Source organism: Callorhinus ursinus, unplaced genomic scaffold (genome assembly GCF_003265705.2).
Source record: "Callorhinus ursinus isolate GAN/ISIS: 27379988/994484 unplaced genomic scaffold, GSC_fseal_2.0 scaffold8, whole genome shotgun sequence".
NCBI lineage: Eukaryota > Metazoa > Chordata > Mammalia > Carnivora > Otariidae > Callorhinus > Callorhinus ursinus.
Genome location: NW_027397070.1, coordinates 47,762,776 through 47,784,490, shown reverse-complemented (window position 1 = coordinate 47,784,490; position 21,715 = coordinate 47,762,776). Strand labels below are relative to the sequence as shown.

At 47.7% G+C, this 21,715-nt stretch overlaps 1 protein-coding gene across 2 annotated transcripts in view; it reads right to left on the bottom strand.

Moving 5' to 3' along the window:
• IFT43 (intraflagellar transport 43) overlaps positions 1-21,715 on the bottom strand; it is an 80,258-nt gene that overhangs the window by 13,263 nt on the left and 45,280 nt on the right. For both annotated transcript variants that reach the window (XM_073895612.1, XM_025869597.2), the window contains 2 exons: positions 9,228-9,260; positions 8,534-8,580 (listed from right to left, as the gene is read on the bottom strand). In XM_073895612.1, the coding sequence (XP_073751713.1) occupies positions 8,534-8,580; positions 9,228-9,260 (80 nt within the window). The remainder of the gene's footprint in view (positions 1-8,533; positions 8,581-9,227; positions 9,261-21,715) is intronic.

The window sequence follows — 21,715 nt, the reverse complement described above, 5'->3', positions numbered from 1 at the left end:
CCCTTATAGCTAGATGAATTATATTAAAAACAAAGGCAATAAATAGTTGAAACTCAGCATTTGCTAAGTTTTACATTTCACTTTATCCATGCTCTTGAAATTCTTTACCTCTCATGCGCCTGCATGGCAGAAATCTGATATACTGGTGTGCTCCCAGCCATCTCTTCCCAGCCCTGTGGTCAGTGATGTCCTGGTGGGAGCCCGAAACCAGCCATGGTGGGGCTACTTATGCCACAGAAATTGGCAAACACGACCAATGAGGACTCGTTTCCCCTGGAGAGCCGGTTGTTCAATATTCACCAGCACATCATTGTTTCTTAGCCATGCGACTTCTGTGAGTGACTTCACTTCTTCACGAGGCTTCAATTTCCTCCTTTGCACAGGGGTGATAATCACAGCGTCTCCTCTGAGAACTGCTGGGAGGGTTGCTGCTGGTAAAGCAGCGCGGGGGCTCACACTGAGCACAAACGTTAATTGTCAATACCGTTTCCTACAAGAATGACTTCTTTCTCAAATTTGTTACCCAGCATCTTGTAAGCAGAACAAAGCACAGACACAGGAGATGGGACAGTTAAGCCTTGCGCCAGCGAGTCCCACCCCACCCCACCCCTCTCCTGTGCTGGATACAGACAGGCTCCTGCTCACGTTATGTGTCAGGGAAGGGTGAGGAGGCGTAGGTTTAGGAAGACCTTAGCATCCACTCCTAGTGACGCTGAACTTAGAAAACACAAATTGATTTTTTTTTTTTTTTTTAAGTAGGCTCCATCCCCAGTGTGGAGCCCAACACGGGGCTTGAACTCATGACCCTGAGATCAAGACTTGAGCAGAGATCAAGAGTTAGACGCTTAACCGACGAGCCACCCAGGCGCCCCAAGACAAATTGATTTGAAGGAACATTATTTAATCAAAAAATTGGTGCTGGTGAAAATAGTTGAAAAAGATTAGGGAGGCAAAGGAACTAGGTTTGGGGATGACCTAAGAAGTCCTGTATGCTGAATGCCAGCATAATGGAACGTTCTTACGAAGCAAGAGAAAGGAACTGAGATGTCAGGATTCCAATTCATCTGTACTTAAAGAATTCTTTCCACTTTCTCTTTCTCCCCATTAAAGCTATTTAGGCTCAGAGCAACTCTGTTGTTTGCAGGAAAAGGGAGGGAGGGCATGGTGGGAAGATTAAGCACGGAGTCTAAAAGAGCCCAAAAGAGAGTTAGAAAGCCCAGAGCCGGGTGATGACGGGGCAGAGGGGAAGACAGGGCTGAGGGAGCGACAGCCCTCTACAGATGGCATTTTTCTAATTCTACTGACAGTCCAGCATCTCGCATCTCATCCAGCCACATTGCTTGGCTGTGTTCAGCCACTTTTACCTATTTTCCCTGTTGACATGGATAGAAAATTGAGCAATTGCCCTTAAACTCAGAACTCTCAGATCATCCAGATCGCTACACTTACAGAATTAAGTCCCCAACTGCCCCTGGCTAGAAGTGGCTCAACTCAGCTGGTCCTTTAGGAATTAAACACTTTTTGGCCGGCCATAAGGATTTATTATTCCTAAGGTTTTGAGGTATTCGATTCTGTCAAAACTGGGCCTGAGTTGCAAAGAGCACAGCCCTCTCCAGTGCGGGTGAGATGCCCAGGAGGTGCCGAGAGCAGTCGGGAAGAGACAGCGAGCATTGTACCCACGATCCTGCGGCACGCCAAAGTGCAATGGTTAAATGCAAGAAAGATCCAATCCTTTTTTTTTTTTTTTTTTGTTAAAGCTCCTGTTTTCAGAGACTTTCCACTTTTGAAAGACCTCTTTGGGGCTCACAGGTTCTTTCCTAACTTGAATTTCACTCTGAGACAAACTATTTGAAAGGTGAGTCCATATCTAATTGTGTTTTCAGAAGTTGTTTTGACCTGAATACTATTCATCTTTTTTTAAAAGACAAGGAAGTGCTCTTCTCCCATTTGTGTGCTTCTCAAAGCTCATCTCAAAGCTTCGCATTCTATCCAGAGTTCACTTTCGGACAGCTGGACTTTAGAGCTGGAAGAGAACACAAAGGACTGGAAATACTCCTGGAGTTGGAGAGGTGACAAGTCTTTGCACGTGCTGGTCTCCTCTCCCGGGGTCCCCCCACCCCCCTACTCACGGCAACTTCCCTCCCTCTTCAGGCTGAGGTATAAAAACCACTGCTGCAGAGTGGTCTTCCCTCATCACCCGATCCAAGTCAGGTCTCCACGCCGTTCTCTCTCAGAGGACCTGTGCTCTGCCTTCAGTGGGCTCAATCACTCCTTGTCCCTCCTTCTTTAGTTGTGTGACCATTTTTTTAGTCCCCATTTCCCCCACTAGGCTGTAAGCAGTAAGAGGGCAAAGACTAAGAATGTTTTCTTCAACATTATAGCCCCAGCACCCAGCCCTAAGCATCACATAGTAGGTATTCAACAAATGGTGGTGAAATGAATGAATGAATGAATGGATGGATGACTTGCCCAAAGTCACTTATAGAGGCTGCGTTCAATCCTATTCCAGATCTGATGCTCTTTCTCCTAACACCATAAACCTTCCATGACAGAAGAAGTCTGAAGGCCTTAGTGCCAACCAGAAACTTGATTCCAAGAACAGGGATGGGTAACTGTGCCACCAAAGGATGGTCATCTAAGTAGGAAAGATGAGTGTGGCCGTTCAACAATTTTGGAACCCTGCAGTCATTTGGGGGCTCTGGCTTTTCATCATCCTCAGCTATTCTAATCATGACTCCCAACTTCCCTGAAGCATCGTGTCAGCTCTAGCTGTGAGTGATTCCACCTAGAATCAGCAAATCAGATGACTGGCAATCTCCAACTTCACAAAAGGCAGTTTATGTGGGACGCTTACTATCTGTAGCTGAGAAGGGACCAGAACCAGGGCTTCACTCTGTGGAGCCAGCTTCTCTTGTAGTTACCGCAAATTCCCTGTTCATTCTCTATGTGGAGTCTCTCCTCCTGCCAGGCCTCACCCGGAAGGCCCTTCACATTCTTCACTTGTCCAAATGCTGCCTGGCCTTTAGGACCCACCGCTCATTCTTCCTTCCTCCTGAAGTGCCCTCAGCCTACAGGAATCACTTTGTCGCCTAAGCTGTGGCCCTTACTAACGTAAAGCACAAACACAGCAATCACCACTGGCCGCCTTTGCCATCTGTTATACTGCTGTCTTCGCCCCTTGACTCCTTAATGCTTTTCGTCTCTACGTTCTGTCTCCCCAGCAACGTTGTGTTCCTGCAGAGCACAGCCCTACAAAGCTTTATGGCGCATTTGTAGATCACTTCCCAATGGCCTCATCTAATCTGCAGGTGCATTTTGTGCTGCTTATGAACAGATTTTAAAAATTCGGTCATTTTTTGAAATATGAATGTGAAAACTTTTAGGCAGTGCCATCTCCTCTCTAGGTTTACCACAGGCCCCACCATTCTTTACTGTCTCACACTTCTGCTCTTTCATGTGTGTGTGGTATCTGCCCACCCCCTCGAGGTGTGCGAGCTTGTGGCCCGCCATGGCCTTGCAGAGGGTCCTATGCAGTACCTTCTAGTTAACCAACAGACTCCAAAACCACCTCCAAATGTCGGTCACTTCCATTTCTCCCTCTAAAAACACATCTATCCTAAAAGCCTTTTCCTTCTTCTACTTTTCTGTTCTCTTCCCTTGGAAGCCTGAGGCATCGATGGAGGGGACGGAGTGCTTCTCTTCTCTCCCTGGGCATCTTCCCCATGGAAGAAGGAGAGTATGTGCCAAGAGTGAAGCTTGGGAGGCTGAATGCTGAGAAACAGATCTGAGAGACATGGCTCCTGAAAGTTTCCTATACAAGACGGGGAGGGGAAGGAGGGGGCATTTCTCACTACATCAGAGGGCCAGGGCTGTCTTACTCGCCACTATCTCCAGCATCTGGAGGAGTTGTGGCCACAGGGGGCACTGTCCGAACACCTGCTGGCTTTCCTCAATAAAATCTAACCTCTCAGACTGGTGGTAGAAAGAGACCACCTGCCTGGAGGGGGCCCTAGTCCTTGGATTCTCATTTCTATTCCCCAAGATACATTCTCTTTCGGGATTGCTCACCGATCACCACCCCTACCAAGTATAGGGAAACTAGCAGCCCCTTCCCAGGGGACAACGCTCCTTGTACTGACAACCTCGAAGAACTTGGGTGTGATTTTATTAAGGGCACCAGTAGATTCCCTCACAGGTGCCCAAAGATCTGCTTCATGTCATCGCTGAATGAGCCTCCATGCTTGATTCAGGGCAATCATTCATGGAGCGTCCCCACCTACTGGTTATTCTAAGTTCAAAGGAGCAGCCTTTGCTAGCCAACCAAGTAATTCTCTGAGCAAAGATAATTCTAGAAACTAGTTATATGTAACATATGATTCCTACCACATAATAGATTCTAAACATTCACATATAGTGAAATGGATGAAGTCAAGTGTGAAGTGTAACATATGAACTGATTTTCCATTAAAGGACTCAGGCATAACTGCATGGAAAACAGATTTATGCCTGAGAAGAGGCATCCCTCCTAGAAGGTAAAATCAAGTGCACTCTGACAAGAAAGGGTTTTACGCGTCAAACCTCCAGAGCCAAAATAAAGGCCAAATCACTAATTTCACACTTCAAGTTTATGAAGGGGAAAAAAATACTAGAGGCAGTCTCTGAAAATAGTTACCTTTCCTCTCTCCTTCCTTAATGGAATTGTATTAAGCATCCTATCAATCATGCTAGGCACGCTATATTACAAACATGAGAGCTGACATTAACACAACCCACCTGTGGAAGGAGATGCCAACATAGGCCGACAGGGTCATACCGTTTGTTACAGCCCACAGGCCAGGAGCAAGGACTCTGGTGTCAAGGTCTGTATTCAAATCCTGGTGCTGGGCTGTGTGGCATCGGTGGGGTAGTGGTGAGCAGAGGTGCCTTCCAAGTGTTGTCACTTACTGTGTGACCTTTGGCAAGGTTATTTTTCTTTGCCTTTGTCTGCTCATCTTTAAAATGGGGATAATGAACGATCCAAATATCCATTACCAGGTGAATACATAACAAAAATGTGGTCTGTCCATACACTGGAATACTACTCATCAATAAATGAAACAGGCTAATGACATGTACAACAACCTGGATAAACTCAAAATCATTTACCATAAGTGAAAAAAGCCAGAAAAGCCAGAAAAGCCAAAAAGGCCACAAAAGCATACGTACATACATTTCAACTTACATAAAGCTCCACAAAGTGCAAACCACTGCAGAGTGACAACAAAGAGACTCAGTAGTTGCCTAGAGACAGGGGCAGAGGAAGGACTGACTGGAAAAGGCCTGAGAAATTTTGGAGGGGAGATGGAAAGTTCTATATATTGACTGTGGTGGTGGTTCCACCAGGCATATACATCTGTCAAAACTCTAATGCTGAGCTTTAAATGGATTCCGTTTATTGTGTGTAAATTCGACCTCAACAAAGTTGATCTTTAAAAACTTTTCCATAGGTTTGTTTTGAGAACTAAATGAGTTTGGTGATGCGCGGAGATGGCAGCGATGCTGGTGTGCGTGGGGTATGAGGCAGAGTGGTCTCTTGTGAGTCAAGACCAGAGCTCTCCTCTGAGTCCTGCTATTTTGTACAATGATCTCGAAGCTTCGATGCTGTTAACATGGCCAATGAGGGGCTTGCACAAGATGGCTGACAGAGTTGCCGCCACAGCAGCCGGCACAACCTCTGCTAACACACATCTAGAATGTGTGTACACTCTGGCATTCAGAAGGTTTTGCTGGAACATTGAACAGTTACTCCTTGAAATGTAGCATTTTCACACATTGAAAAAAATGGAAAAAGGAGGATTTCTGAAGTCTGTTGAAGGGAGTTAGAAAGAGGTTCCAGGTAGGGTGGAGAGAGGCCTGGAGAGGATACCCGCTGAGCAAACCTCCCGGAGACCAGGAATTTAATGAGCACCTCAGAGTGGGCAGCATCATCATTTCCCTGAACCTAACAGCTTTGTCAATGTCCAGCAGGGCCCCTGCCTCCTTGAGTCCTTTGGCACACCCTCCTGGATGGTTACCCTGCTGTCCTAGGCAACCAATGGCTGGAGCAACAGTCTGTGAGGACAGGCAGATCAAAAGTGTAGCCAGCAGCCAGCAATCACTGAGCCACCCCAGTTGAGCAGTGGCACGAGGCATCCCGGGGACATGTGCAGAGACAGAGACTTGGGCTCTGAGTTCAGAGGGTCGCTGGGAATTCTTAGTGGGTGGACAGGTTCAGCGGCTACAAGGAGTTTAGTGAGCAGAGCTAAGGAGGAAGATCTGGTCAAACAAAATGAGCTTGGCAATAAGAAAGAATAGGAAAAGCAAAGACAAATGCTGAAGAATGATGAAGCTGCGCTCATGAGCTCTTACTAAATCTCAGAGTGGAGGCTCAACTCCTGACCTCCAGTGACTGGATACCTTTCTACCCGAAAACCCCTTTGGGATGAGATGAGGCAGAAGTGCCTTTTCATGATCCCTGTCCTCTCCTGCCCTCACTCCTAACTTTAGAGGCACTACAGCAGGCCTGACAAGCTCCGGCATGAAGAGCATTCATCGAGGGAGCGTATTTAAATTAATCCAGATCGCTGGGCCCCAACTCTAGCTTCTGATTGCTGGTGGCTGGGAGTCCGTGTTTCTACCACCACCCCAGCAGTTCTCATGTTGCACAAGCCCCCAGTCCCGTGAGGCAGCTAACGGTACGGGTCACAATCTAAGCTTTCTAGATTTAATGCTCCCCTTCACTTTGTGCTCACATGCAAAGGTTAGTTACTGAAAGCTTTGGGGTGCCACCTCCAGCCATGAGGCAGTGACCAGCACTGGACTCCTGCTGGGAACCATTAGGAAACTGGAAATAATGGAAGAAACAGCTGTGTGCAGACAGTGGACAACAGGTGGCGCAGGACGGGGATCCCTGAGAGGAGGGAAATGACGTGAGCCTTACTGTCAACCCTGGCCTTCTGCTTAGACGTACACTTCCTCGACTCTGGTCCAAGGAGGGGGAACCCCTAGTGGAGCACGGAGATCTCACTGGGTTGAGAAGCCAGAGGTCAAAGTGTAGGTAGGCTAAGGTGGCTGGAATTTGAGAAGCAGAGGATGAGAGAGGCACTGTTTGGCAGAAGGGTGTAGAAATCTAGATCGACTGCACTTTTTTTTTTTTTTTTTTTAAGTACATGCAGGGGAGCTGGAGAGGTAGAAAGAGAATTTCAAGCAGGCTCCTTGCCCGGTACGGAGCCCAACATGGGGCTCGATCTTACGACTCTTGAGACCATGACCTGAGCCGAAATCAAGAGTCAGACGCTTAACCGACTGAGCCACCCAGGCGCCCCTAGAGGGACTGCATTCTAAGCTGTATGTGTATAGGGTCAAACTCCACACAGCTGGGCAAAGAATTACTACCAAGAAGGTGTGAAGTGAACCATCCCCACAGCTTATAAAGAACTGGAAGAGGCTCAGCTCCACTCAGGCAGAGTGGAGAGTCCTTGTTGAACCACCAGGCAGGGACACCTGAGTATCTTAATGTTTAGGGTTAACTCTAGATTTGCCCTAATAAAGCTTAAAAACAATTCTCAAAATGATCAAGTTGACCAACAAACACATTAACTGCCTACTAAAACAGATATACTTTTCTTTAAAGAATATGTTATTCTTTAAAGAAAGACAACAAAATCCAGACACTCAACATAGTAATGTTCACAATGACCAGCATCCAATCAAAAACGACTAATCATGTAAAGAAGCAGAAAAAACAGAACTTGTAACCAGAAGAAAAATCAGTCGGTGGAGACACAGGAAACAGAGAAATGATAGAATTAGCAGAAAAGGACTTTAGCAAAACATGATCAAAAGAAGGAGATGAATGGAAGACACAGAACTGAATGGAGCTTCTAGGGCTGAAAAATACAGTCTCTGAAAGAACAAATTCCCTGAGTGGTCTTAATGGCAGACTACGCTTTGTAGAAGAAAAGAGCATTTACACGGCCGTAGAAACTATCCACATTGGAGCACAGAGTTTACAGTGACCTGGAAAAACCTTACTTAACCTCCCTGTGCTTTAGTCTCCTCAACTGTAGAATGGGACAATAGTACCAACTCAGGGGGTTATTGTGATGATGAAATGCTTTAACATAATATAAACTGGTAGGACAGTATATCAGGTGCCTGGGATATAATAAACACCTAACAGGTATTAGCTAGTGTTGCTGTTGTTATATTGGAGGTTAGCCCAGGGAGCCTTGGGAGCACAGGGAAGAAACATCGGAGTCAGAGAGGGAGTGGGTGGGAAGGGAAGACCTTCCAGAGGAGGAGATGCTTCAGCAGAGTTGTGAGGGACAAGCAGGGCTGGCGGACAGCCACGGGGGTGAGGTCCTCCAGGCAGATGCAGTGTCCAGCAAGGCACGGAGATGAGATGGTATGGGGCCACCGCCTCCCAGGAAGGCTGCAGCCAACGAGGCCTTAGCTGCGGCCCAGGAAAGGCTCTGTGGGCCGTGGAGTCTCTCCGGCTCCAAACACATCTTACCTCCTCCATCATCCGATCTGTCCAAGCTCTGCTGCCTGAGGCGGTGACTGCCCGCAAAAAGAAGGAAAGGAAAGAAAATGAATTTCACATGTAGGAAGAAAGCACCCCAATTATTACTGTATCTATTGTTTCTCCTAGATGGTCTCTGGACCCATTTTCCCCCATCAACTTGGTCAAACCTAATTAGGCACTTGGGTCTGCCACATACGGTCGCATAAGGCGTGTGGTGCACCATTGCACAGACTACGATACGAATGCTCCTCTCACCCCCGGGGGGTGGGGTGAAATTCACTGGCCCTGCCTTTACGTTCTGTCTTTACCCAGACACCTTTTATTTTCCCTTCTGATATAAATCTTAGGAGAAGGTTAGGTTTAGAAGGCTGGTATTGTTTCTGCCCATCTGAATCAATAAAGAAGAATCCAGGGGTCAGCACTCTGATACCTGGACATACGGTTCTAAAACCACAGGGTGGGAGAAAGACATGGATATTAACGCCAGGGTCCAGACCTTCAGCTAAGGAACCAGCATAACCGAACCCTGGATTCAGTGTGCATCACTAAAGGCCCACACAAAAAGCCAGACTCATTCTGCTTTCAAATGCTGAGTCCGACAAAGGCTGAACAGATAATGACCACCAACACTGCACTGCTAGCAAAGGTAACCGAAGGACGAATAAGAAAGCTGGAAACATACTCTTCTATTTCTTCAGAAGCCCTCCTTCCTGACCTGAAAAAAAGAACAACAAGGTTTATAAGAACCTGTTAATCCTGTGCATGGGGGTATACGTTGGAGAGGGGATTTCAAAAGTGAGGGCAAATTAGCATATTCCAAGTGCTTTACTGACCTGGATTTCTCTTTCTAGAGCAAGGCCCATAGCCAGCATGAGAGAATTACAGGCATCAGAATGCCTACTTATAGTCTTATTTCACTATAACTCCAACTTAAATCATTGAGTTTAAGCGCAGATGGGGAAGTTCAGAACTCAAATGGATATAGATGATACAGTTCCCTCCTTTCAACAACTAACGGACCAATTTATAGAGCACTTTCTTAGGACCGAGGCCTTGGGTCTTACTTGGAGCTTTAGTTGTTAGCATGTGCAGCTTCCCAGTAGTAAAAAGAGATGGACTGACCATGCAGTTCAAGCTGTAGGCTCTGGGCCTTTCTGCAGCCTCCACTTGAAGGACCAGAACACCCCATGAGTGATGTTGGGCAGGTGGTGCCCTTCAGACATTCCATGAGAACAGGAAGCCTAATTATATATAGACATTTATCTGAGGCTGTGGTTCTCAATCTTCAATGTGCGTAAGAACCATCTGAGAAGCTTGGTAGACATGTTAGATTGCCGGACCTGGCAGAGACAGCTTTCTGGATCAGCTGGTCTGGGGGAAAGTGAGTCTGGGATTGCGTATTTTAAACAAATCCCTAGGTAATCCTACTGTAAGGTGGTCACTACTGACCCTCTGAGAAACATGGATCTAAAGTCTTCTAAATGAGACTGACCAAACATTGACAATTATTAAAGTTGGGTGTTGGGTACATGTTGATTACTTTTCTGTACGTCTGAAAATTTCCACAATAGATTTTGTTGGTTGGTTGGCTGGTTTTTTAATGAATTCTTTCCAGTCAGAAGTCAATCACCACAAAGAGCACGGGCCAAGGGTGGAGACAGTGTCGTAACGGCCAGGAGCTGGGATGCATGAGAAGGCCTTCGACAGTGCAGGGCCCGCTAGCCTCGTCAGTCAGCAGAGCGACATTGGAACCAACCAGCAATTCCTGCAAAATGCAAACGACCCCTCCCCCTCTCCGAGTATAATCTGAAATTAAGCCCAAGTTTAAGTAAACTAGGGTCCGTGAAATTCAGACCACACCAACTGCACTGCTAAGGGAGGGGGGGCAGAATTTTGGCTTCCGTTGGGAGGGAGCAGAGAATGGGTAGCTAAAGCTGGAAGAACAGGACCGAACAACTCTGAAGAGGATCTCCCAGGCTGTAGTTTTTGCCTCTTCCCAGGACAGAAAAGAGACGAAGCGAGTCGGGGGAGGAGGACGAGCGGGACAGACAGACAGACAGACAGGAGGAGGCACCGCCGGGTAACCTGCAGCGGGGTGCCCCAGGCGTCACCACGGGGCTGTTGCTGGATGATACTGGTTCCCAGCACTGAGATTCTAAGTCAAGAAAACCTAACAGCCGCCAAAGCCACCTCTGCCTGTGAGGGAAGGCAGAAAGATCTGCTCCCAGCTCACGTCTGCCCTCCAGGACCACTGCCTCTAATTGTCTCCGTGAAGTTGAACTCTACAAACCCACCACCCAAATGCCTTGGTAATGTGTCACCAGTGGCAGGAGGGCTCGGATGAATACAGGGTCCGAGAAGAACAAGGTGATTAAGGCACCTGCATTTTGTATGTAAGAGACACAGCATCCCTGATCACCCTTAGGAGTTGTAACTCCATCATTCCTTCCTAAGCGACGGGCCATGGCCAGAGTAGCGGTGATTTCGTCTGAAGGAAACAATGGTAATGCTAATCTTCGGGGGAAGGCTGATTAACTGCCATTGACATCTAAAACTGGGGATGAGTTTCACATTCAGCATAATTGCTGCAGAGCTCCTGTTCTCCTCTCTCTTGCTCCAGGGGGAGCCCCAGTACCCTCCCAAATTTCATTTCACCGCATGACAAGGAGCAAGATCAAAATGGAGCCCTCAAGGTCAGAGGTGGGGATGCCTTCAGGTGGCATGTTCCCCCGTTCTCTCCCATTTTCTCTCCCTCTCTCTGCCAGAAATAGCAGATTCTGGGCAAGCCTTCTGCTCAGGAGATGGAAAGTCCAGTAGGAACTTGGGCAAGGCCCTGGAGAACTGGCCATGGAACGCCCTGTCTTTGATAAAGCTGAGCATTTTCCGGCCTTGTCTAGCGAGCATATCCATTTGTTGCCACACTGCTGGGTTTTTTTGTTTTGTTTTGTTTTGGTTTTAACATGAATTTGTTGCCCAAATTGGGAGATTCTGTACAAAAAATCTGGACTTCTGGATTCTTCAAACACAGAGCCTGTAAACTGGACCTGCATTCCCACATGGAAAACTCTGGGGAAGTGGAGCGTGGCTGGGATGAGCCTGAGCTCCCAGCCCCTCCCGACACTGGGGGGCCCGTAGAAGCCCTTTATACTTCACTCTGCACTGCTGGCTCTCTTACAGTGGAAATTAAGAGGCAAATGAAGTATTGCCTGCAGCTCTGCAGCTACCAAAAGCAAGGGAAGCAAAAGGAAGGCTACGTGGGAAGCAGGTTTTAGGAGAATTGGCAGAGTACATGTCTTTAGAGACAGGCGAATATGCAACTAACTAATCTGTATGTGCATCTCAGTAACATAATTGAAGGTGTTATTCTGAAATAAAACCCCACTTCAGATGTCTTGTACCTGCCTGGTCTCCACGGGTACCTCAAGTCACACAATGTCAGAGCCCAGCACAAGGACACAGAATCGAGCACAGTGATTTTCAAACTAAGGTCATGACCCATGGTGAGTCATGGAATCAATTTAGTGGATCACCACCAGCCTTTCTTGTCTTTTCCTTTTTCTTTATTTATTTTCAGTGAGAGAGCGAGAGAGTGGGGGAGGGGGTCAAGGGAGAGAGAGAGAGAGAATCTCAAGCAGATTCCCCGCTGAACGTGGAGCCCAACATGGGGCTCAATCTCGACCCTGAGATCATGAGCCGAACCAAAATCAAGAGTCAGATGTTTAATCGATTGAACCACCCAGGCGCCCCTCTTTTTATTTTTAATAGCATAAAGTAGAATAGAAAAGAGAGTATCCTGCAAATAGTAAAGGTAAGTATTACATAAACTTTCCCCCCATTTTATATACAAACATATCCAGTCATGACACAGAGTATATTTTTAAATTGTTGGTGACAGGTTAAAAACAAAACAGAAACAAAATACAGCGGTCTATGGTAGCTCAAGAGGGTAGGTAACTAAAGAAGGATTTGGGCTGAAGTCCTGCCCCCCACAGACCGTGAGGTAGAGGATTGTGGGTTCTGGCCCATCTCCTCCTCACAGACATACTTCTGAGGAAACGCCGTGAGCTGGTCCAGGCCCAGGGCAGGCTGTCCCCAGAGCTGCGGTCAGCTCTGCCCTGGGCTTCTGGTCTCCTACTACACCCCCCGCCCACGTGCCTTCTTCCTCAGAAGTGGCTACTGGGGGGAGGGGGGCTGGGAACCTGACAATCGTAACAACATGGGGGACGCCACCTTATGCAGGTGGAGCACTCTGCAGGTTTCCTCCGCTCCTGTCTGGCAACACTGCCATGAGCTGAGCCTAGCTTTGGAAAAGAGGCAACGCAGGTTTCAGAGACACGATGTGACAGACAGGGCCATGGGGCACTTCGATGTGTGCTTCATCCAAATCACTGAGCTATGAGTAACGAGGCTGCAGCAAGAAGCCCCGTCTCCCGACTTCCACCCCGGATTCCACACACACTGCCCCAAGCCTTTTCAAAAGCAGCTACTCGATGATTTTCAGACGTCCCCAGGGCACCCAGACATCTGTTTGGATTTACTGTGCAGACAGCCCATTCCTGACTTCCCACACTTACGGAAGGCAATAGAACGTACAGAGAACTGCCGTAGAGAATCCTTTAAACCAGTAGTTCTTAACCACTGGTACACAACAGCATCATTGAGTTTTTTTCAGTGTCTCTGTGCTGGGCCTCACCCCAGGCCCTCTGAGATAGTAATATCCGGAAACGGGACCCAGTCACATATGAGAATCAATGCCTTACACCTCACTGCAGACAGTAAGCTGAACTATGGGTACTAAGCAGCAAAATGGAAACCTTGTTGCCCTATCCTGCCAGTTGCCCGCTTCTTTCTAACCAAAATGTTAATGAACTCTGACTCGACCTAAAGGCTGAGGGAAGGGAAGAAAAGGCTTCACAGACTGTAGCCTCCACTCCTGAGTAATCCTCAGTTGGCTTCCCCGAAATTCAGACAAGATTCCATGGTGTTCGTAAAACTGAAGCAGGTGCTCTTCGGGCTGGCAGACCCAGAAGCGGTTCAGATCCAATTAGAGACGCTTGTTCAATATTCAAAATGTAAAACATAGAGGTTGCTGAACCAGCACTTGGAAAAGTTAATTAAATGCCAGGTTTCTTTTTAAGAGCTACTCCCTCACTTGCTGATTGCTTTGGCCATTTTGCAGAATGAAGCTTTAGCTCTGGACAGTGACAGGAATGTTCTCCTTCACCTCCCACCTTGTGGGGCTAGGGTAACAGGAGTAAGGACACTCGGGCTTCCCGCTTTCCAGTGAGTGACACACGGACCAGGTTGGTGACTTGGCACGGGCACTGTCTTGCTATCCCTACCCCCATGTAAAGCCTTGTTCAGCCCAACCCTCAACCAGTCTCTCCTAGTTTTCACCCCGCTTCTCTCTGACCCATGCTAGGTTTCTTCCCCTTAGCTTCCCACAGCCACCTGCACTCCTCAGGGGGAGGCCCATTCCCAGGCCCCGCCCCACAAGCCTGTCGCAGGAAGGCTGATGACTGAGGATATCAGCAGTTAACGTTTAGGGCGCCTGGGTGGCTCAGTCGTTGGGCGTCTGCCTTCGGCTCAGGTCATGATCCCAGAGTCCTGGGACCGAGCCCCGCACTGGGCTCCCTGCTCAGAGGGGAGCCGGCTTCTCCCTCCCCCACTCCCCCTGCTTGTGTTCCCTCTCTCGCTGTCTCTCTCTCTCTCTGTAAAATAAATAAATAAAATCTTAAAAAAAAAAAAAAACAAAAACAGTTAACATTTATTGAGCTTGTTGGGTGCCTAGCACTGTTACTATATTATCTTCTTTCCATATATTACTATTATACAATACTACATAAATTTTATTGATATATAGCATTGTACTTTACTTCATTATCACATTATTTTTTTTTTATGTGCTCCATTTTACTATGGAGGAGACAGGCTCAGAGAAGTAGAGTAGGTTGCCTAAGGTCACCCAGCTAGAAAGCCATAGGGCCCGAATACAATCTCTAGGCTGTCTGCCACAAAAGCCCAGCATAACAGAAGCACGTAGGTAGTTCTACACGATGGGAAATGCTCATTCCATAGACTCTGCTTCAAATCCAATTAATATTTTCCATGACGAGGACGCACTTTCCACTACAGTAGTACTGTACTTTGTCAGGCCTAAAAATTCGTTAGTTAATGTTGGTTTAATTGTTCTGTGGGATTTATTATATACGTCTTATTTACAACATGACAGCTCACATGTGGCAAAAAAGGAGATCCCATGTAGCGAAGTCACCTTTCCCTCCATGCACTCTCCTTTTCTAAGTTCTTTTGCTCAAATACAATTCCTTTCTCTTGGCATTCAAAGACCACACTGCCATTCAACGGGCATGACTTGGTCAGCTGAGGACCAGCGTGGTGGCCCTGGTCTGTCCTGTGATCACAGTCAGAGGGGACCACTACTGAATCCTGGATCCTCGGGGGCCGTTCTGGCGCTTGGTGGGGGAAGAAATGCTGTGATGTACAGAGCCTCCCACCCGAGAAGTCTGTCTCCTCTGTCCTCCCTGCTGTACCAGACACAAGGCCTCAGCTGCTGCTTACACGGGTTACGTGCTGAAGGGTGAAAGGCAGCTCTAATGTAGACATCATCTCAGTTAAAATGTTTCTCTCGAGTTTAATGGAATACTGCAGAGATCTAAATGGAGATAAAGTACCACGGCTCAGAGCACAGCCCGGATGCTATCTTTATGCAGCATGACAATGTTCAGTGGTTAATTAGACACCGTTAACCTATTTTAGCAGGGGCATAACTGGGATAAATGGGGGGAAGTGTCCTTGAAGTCTCTTAATACCCACAGCACATATTGGACCCTAGACTCACCTTCCTGCTGCAGGACAGAACAGGCTTAAAATAGACCAAAGTGCCAGTCATCCAGAGGCTCGACTGTCCCAGAGGAAGGCCCTCTGCTCGCCCAGCCCCCATGGGCCACGGCCTCTGATCCAGATGTGAAGGCTCTGGACAAATGGTCACTAGAACTTGTTGCCTGGGAGAAAAAAAGCTGGGGCCACGGTGTGTAGATCACAGGACTCCCATGACAAAAAGAGGAAACTCCACAGCCAGGGGGCCGACGTCAGAAGCACTTGGCAAGGGAAAGAGCAAGAATGAGATACCAGCCAAACAGGAGCCAAAACTACCTTACGTTTTCCTCCTCTGGAGGCAAAGAAGTCAAAATACCATCTTCTTATGAGGTTTTCTGCCCTCATAATTTTCAAACGTCCAATAAAAATCTCACAAGCGCCTCTGAACCTCACTGAGGTAAATTTTACCACGGTATGAGAGAAAGGGGGTGATGTGTCCCAGATCACACAACACCCTCACTAGCACATCAAAAACCAGGGCTCTATTTTATAAACTGAGCCTTCACAGTGAAAATCCGAATCTGAGCAAAGGAGACGTCGCCACTGTAATCTTGGCTATATAATCTTGGCTATTCAGTAGCAGGCCGTAGACTGGGTAATCTGCTCGAAGATGTCCTCACACTTACAATACTGATTAAAAATCAGACATCTGTCATGAAATTTCGCTTGGCCAAGAGATTTCTCTTCATTGCAATCTCTCCTGCCAGTTGAAGCTCGCACTGTTCTCCTCTCGGCTCTTAGTTCTTGCCATTCATGGGTTCGGAGTCCAGCACGTATTTGTAGGTATTTGTATTTCTCCCTTCTTTTAAAGAGAAGCAGGAACTCCTCAGCACTCAAGTGTTGCCATTTTGGGGCCTTAGGTCATATTAGATCATATTTAGCTTCTGCTGGTACCATCAACAAGGTGCCCAGTAGAAAGATGAAAACGGATGGCCACGCACACTATGGAGCCCTGTCACTACCGAAGGTATAGTGAATTATAAAGGCAATTCCTGGGTGAAGTTTGCCCCCTGCTGGTCACATTCAAAATAACATCTCTGTTCTGATTCCAATTCTAAAGGAACATTCATCAGGAGGGAAAAAAGGCGGGAAGTTCTAATAGCTAAAAACAATTATGGGCACACACAAAATGTATGTATATGCCTGCTATCAATAAGTAAAAAAGTGGAAGAGCTGATAACTCTTTGGTGTCTCAAATGAACATCATCTTATTCACTTTACTGGATAACTATCTGGCACGACTAGAAGGTGTTGAGATTTGGGGATCTTTTGCCCAGGATTTTACAGTCTGGCTGGAGAAAAGAACATTCTAGAAATAGCAGTAATGCCTCCAGAAGACACATAAGGCAGTTCCTGAAAGACTACTACTGCAGCCCTCCCTGTGCATCTTCTACCTGAGAAAACAGAGACCAAAAAGCAACCTACCTACAGCCCTGAGGCTAGCTGGACACAGAGCTGGAGCTAGAAACCAAGGTTCCCGCTCCTCATCTACTGGACAAATGGTTTTCCCCAACTTCTCAGGACAAGTGAGGGAGATGGAAGCAAAATGTCCTGGTAACTAGCCATGCTGATTCCAACCGTCAGGGAAGACTTTCTAGAAGACTGAAAGATGAGCCGGCTTGGAGAGGCAGAAAAGCTCCAGGAAGGCTCCTCCTACTGGAAGAAACAACCTCAGTAGAGGTAGGAGGCAGAAAGGGCCAGGGGTGCTCAGATGCCAGTAGGGGACCCGCTGTGGCTGAAATGCAGACGAGGTGCCGCATGCGTCGGTTTCAACGGTATAAATATATACACTGACATTGGTCAGGGATCAGGAGGGAACCATGGGACTAGAAATGAATTTCCACTGAGTTCCCTTTTTTCCCTTCAAGTTACTTAAGTCCACAACTGAAAGAGAGGTGGCAATGAACACCATGCCACCCGCTGAGGGACCAAGGCAGCAGGAAGGGGCCGAGTGGCAAAGGCTCTGTCAGCCCTCCCGCTGGGGGAGAAGCTGGGGGGAGGGGGGAATTGGGAGGGGGCCTGCGCTGCAGGGCAGTGTTTCTCAACCAGCTGTCAGGCTTTCAAATGCCACCCTCACACTTTCTGCACCTCCTTCATGTTTTACTTTTACTTCAATAGATTTATTTAAAGGAAAACATTAGCTCCTCAATGGAAAGCTAGCATTACCAGTCATATAGAAGGTTAACTGTGAAAAACTATCATTTTTTAAAATCACAGAGCTTACTTTATCATAGCTAGGTACTGCTGTTTGCCCAAAGTCTGACCTACAGCTAGGTCAAGCTAGCTTGGTTACAAGCTAGGTTAAGAGCACATTTAGAAGGGTGTGAACGGAGACTTTCCCGCTGCTGTGAGCTGAGGGACTGCAGGCCAGTGGAAAAGACAGGAACGATGAGGCTCAGCGCCCACCTCTGGGAAGTGTGACCATGAGGACAAAGAGTGAAACAAGAGGAAATCATGGGTCCGCAAGTCAGGGGCAAACGTTTATCACTATTTCTGGAAACCTAGATTTCAGTCCATTTTTAACCACTGAATGAGTCGGGTCTTTTGCTTCTCCTGGAGAGAAGGTTCTGCTCTATAACGGAGAGACCTATAGAGATTTCCTTCCCAGTCCCGTCCCCACTGTTTTCTCTGCCCCTCTTCTAGATCCTGTGGCCCCTCCAAAGGCCCATGAATACATTCAGACTCAGCCAAGTGATGAGATGCTTAAAGAAAAGGTGACACACGCCATTACAGGTGACCCTCTTCCAGCTAGCTGTCAGGTGTGTGGAAGGCCCCCGTGTGGGGTAGCCTCCTCCAAGGCTCAGGACCCACCCTGGTGACTCCCTGCTAGAGATGAGCCTGGACAGGGCCAAGCACGCCCTGGCACTTCTAAACCTGGCCTCTCATATGAGGACCACCGTGAAACCAGGAGGGCCCAGTACAGCCACCCGTAACCAGCTGTGGTGAGAGAAGCATGGGTCAAAAAGCAAAACCTCTGGCAGACCCAGCGACCAGAGAAAACCTAGAGTACGTGAGGGGGCTGTACTCCGTGTGTATATGCATACCGACGGATGCCCAAGCGGCTGCTTCTATACTAAAACTGCTCTTGGTTATTTCTCAATAAAGGACTAAAAAGAAAAGGGAAGAAGTATGAGGTAAGGAATGACGTTCACAAATGCACTTTATTTTTGAGAGACTGAATCCATCAAAGGGAGGACAAGGAGATCATTTATGTCAGGGGAATCCCTAATCACCCCGTCCTGGCATTTAGCTGCTCAAGCTGCAAAGCAGCGAGTCCCCTGCAGCAGGCTGGCTGGCTCAGGATACATAACTTTCTCCTCTGAAAGTTTTTCTGTTCAAGAAGATTGTTTCATATGATCAACACTGCATTTCTGGAAGGGTCCCGGAGGAACTGCAGTAAAGACAATTTCATGCTAACAGACCCACTATTGCATGAACAGCATAGTGCATGGCCTTTCCGTGAACATGATAAATGCGTGCGTGTGAGGTTTGCGGATGGGCATGGCTGTAGAACGAGAGGCATGTTCTATTACACTAATTAGCTGTCTGACCTTGGGCAGCAGGCCAAGGGCTTTTCTAACTCTAAGATTTTATACCTGAGTCCCTTAAGCGCGCCAGGCTTCACTTTGTCCCTCCCTAAACTGAAGGGACCCTGCACTCCATGACTTCCCAGGTCTCTCCCCAGCTCTGTGAAACACTGGCCCTGCCCCATTTACGCCATTCCCTGTCTGACCACCTTCCCCCCAGCAGCCCCTTCCTTGGAACTGGCTTATCTGGCCCCAAAATTTCAATTACTGGGATGTGCTGGTTTGGAGATCCCAAAGTCAACATGGCAAGAGAAAACAAAAAAGGAAGGAAGGGAGAGAGGGAGGAAGGAAACCCTCTTTCCTTTATTCAGTCTTTTTAAAAAATATTTATTTATTTGAGAGAGAAAGAGAGAGAGAACGAGTAGGGGGAGGGCAGAGGGAGAGGGAGCGAATCTCAAGTAGATTCAGCACAGTGCAGAGCCTGTCAGGGGCTCGATCCCACACCCGAGACCATGACCTGGGCCGAAACCAAGAGTCTGCCGCTTAACGGACTGAGTGAGCCACACAGGTGCCCCTACTCAATCATTTTTAAAGACAATAAACACAAACTCCCTACATCAGAAATTTAGCACATTTTCCATCTCGGGCCTCCCTTCTCTTTCCTTCGGGGTTGTCCAAACCAGCCACTACGTTCCCAATTGCACAGGGAAATTTATTTTCCCTTCACCCTCCTCTCCTGAACAGTTACCCAATCTTAACATTCCTGGTGTTTTCTTCCCACTTACTAGGTAGGACTTCTCTCTACTTCCTTTCCCTCTGCGTAGCTGGAAAGAGGATGTCTGCCTGGTCGTGCAGAACCCTCCAAACCTCCAAATCGAGCTCCCCAGAAAGCAGCCCTTTGTTGTCCGGGTCCCAGAGGACTCAGAGCCCTGGGCTCAACCATTTGGGATCCAGCCAGCCTATGTGTGGGTGCTGAGCTCTGATCCTAATTTGAACAACTGGCTTAAAACCAGCGGCTGGTGGGGCTCTGGAGTCAGAGGGTTCAAAGCAGAGTTTCACCATTCAGTAGCTGTGTGCTCTCAGGCAAGCCACTAAAACCTGCAAAATCAGTGATACCACCACATTCTGCGTCACAGGATTGTTCAAAGAGTCAAATGAGCTAATTCATGCAAAGCATTTAGCGTAGTACATGGCACACAAGAAGTGCTCGGTGAAGAGTGGCTGTTTACCAACATTATTATTATTACTGTATTATTATTCTCACCCCAGTCTTTACTCCCTATGCTGTTAAATCACTGCCCAGGCTGGACACGCTTTCTCCTCCTTGGTGCTGCAGCTGAACCCCAGCCCTGAGGTGGGTGCTGGCTAGGCCTGCCCAGCTGAGTTGCTTCATACTTTTTGCTTCTAGACCCCTCATTCCCCGCCCCCGCTTCCCACATTCCTACTGCCCCTTGCTGAACTTGCCTGGAGCCCTCAGTAGACACGTCCAGCAGCCAGCCCTCACCGCCTGGCCCACACAAGAAACACTTTGCCTGGCTCCCAGGGCCTCTCCACCAGCTGGACCCTGCTTCCTACAACGATATTAACTTCACCTCCAGCATTAACCTCCAGGTTTCTCAGCGGGTACCCCTCTCCTGTTTCCCATCTCCTGCTTTACTTTCTCTGCCTCTTGGTTCCCTTCCTTCATTTCGGCCACTTCTGTTTATCCCTGTCTAAAAGGCAACTTGTTCGGGCTTTCAAATCCTTTCAAAAGGATTCCCCCTGCTGGGAAGCTTCTAGAATTCAGTGAAATTGTTTCCACGCTCCTTAGCACACACAACCCTCTATATCACACACGCAGTCTCACGCAGTGACTCCTACAGCTCTGCTCGATGGGGTTGACCACAAAAAACAACTTGGTACCTACCCCAAAGTCCTTTCCCCTTCCTCTGGATTCAAACCCTAATTTTGTTTGGGGTGGCAACGAGCCCAACTGAAAATAATCAATTCCCCAGCCTCTTTCACATTGAGGGGTGGGCATATACCACATTTCTGACCAATGAGGAAGATGCAGCAGTCCCTGGAAAGTACATCCCCCCATTCTGTCTCCTCCAAAAGGCAAATTCCTGCTAAGAAACAGCCCTATACCTTCACCTCCATGTCATTCTCCCTTCTTCTTAGCTGGAAGACAGAGGTGAGGCCTGGAGGTACAGCAGCCATCATATAACCATGAGGCATGAACATGATGACGAAGGCCCACGTGTGGCAGGATGGTGGGCAGGAGAATGGAAAGAGTTCCATCCCTGTCATCACCATGGAGCTGCCACACCAGCCTTAGACTGTGGAGCCTGGACCTCTTGTTTTTTGAGAAAAATCTCTTTCTGTTTAAGCCTCTGCTAGTGGGGTTCCCTGTTGCTTGCAGATATAAATGCAACCTCAACTAATACAACACATCCAGTGGCAAATGAGAGGTCATCGTGATTGAGAAGGAACACAGACCCCATGGAAAAACGAACCTCACACAATCCTATCTAGTTAAGCATATGGTCTCTTAAGAGAAAGCAAGCATTTGAATTCGATGCAGAACAGTGCAATCTCAGGATAGGAATGAGCAACATCACCAAAATCTGCTGGGAAAAAAGGCATCCAACTTAGGGAGAAAAGATGAGCTGACTCTCTCCACAGCTTTGTCTGGTCTAAAAAGAGAACGCTCTGCTATCAAGAATGGCGATAATCCCCACCTTTAAGATAATTCCACATGAGGAGA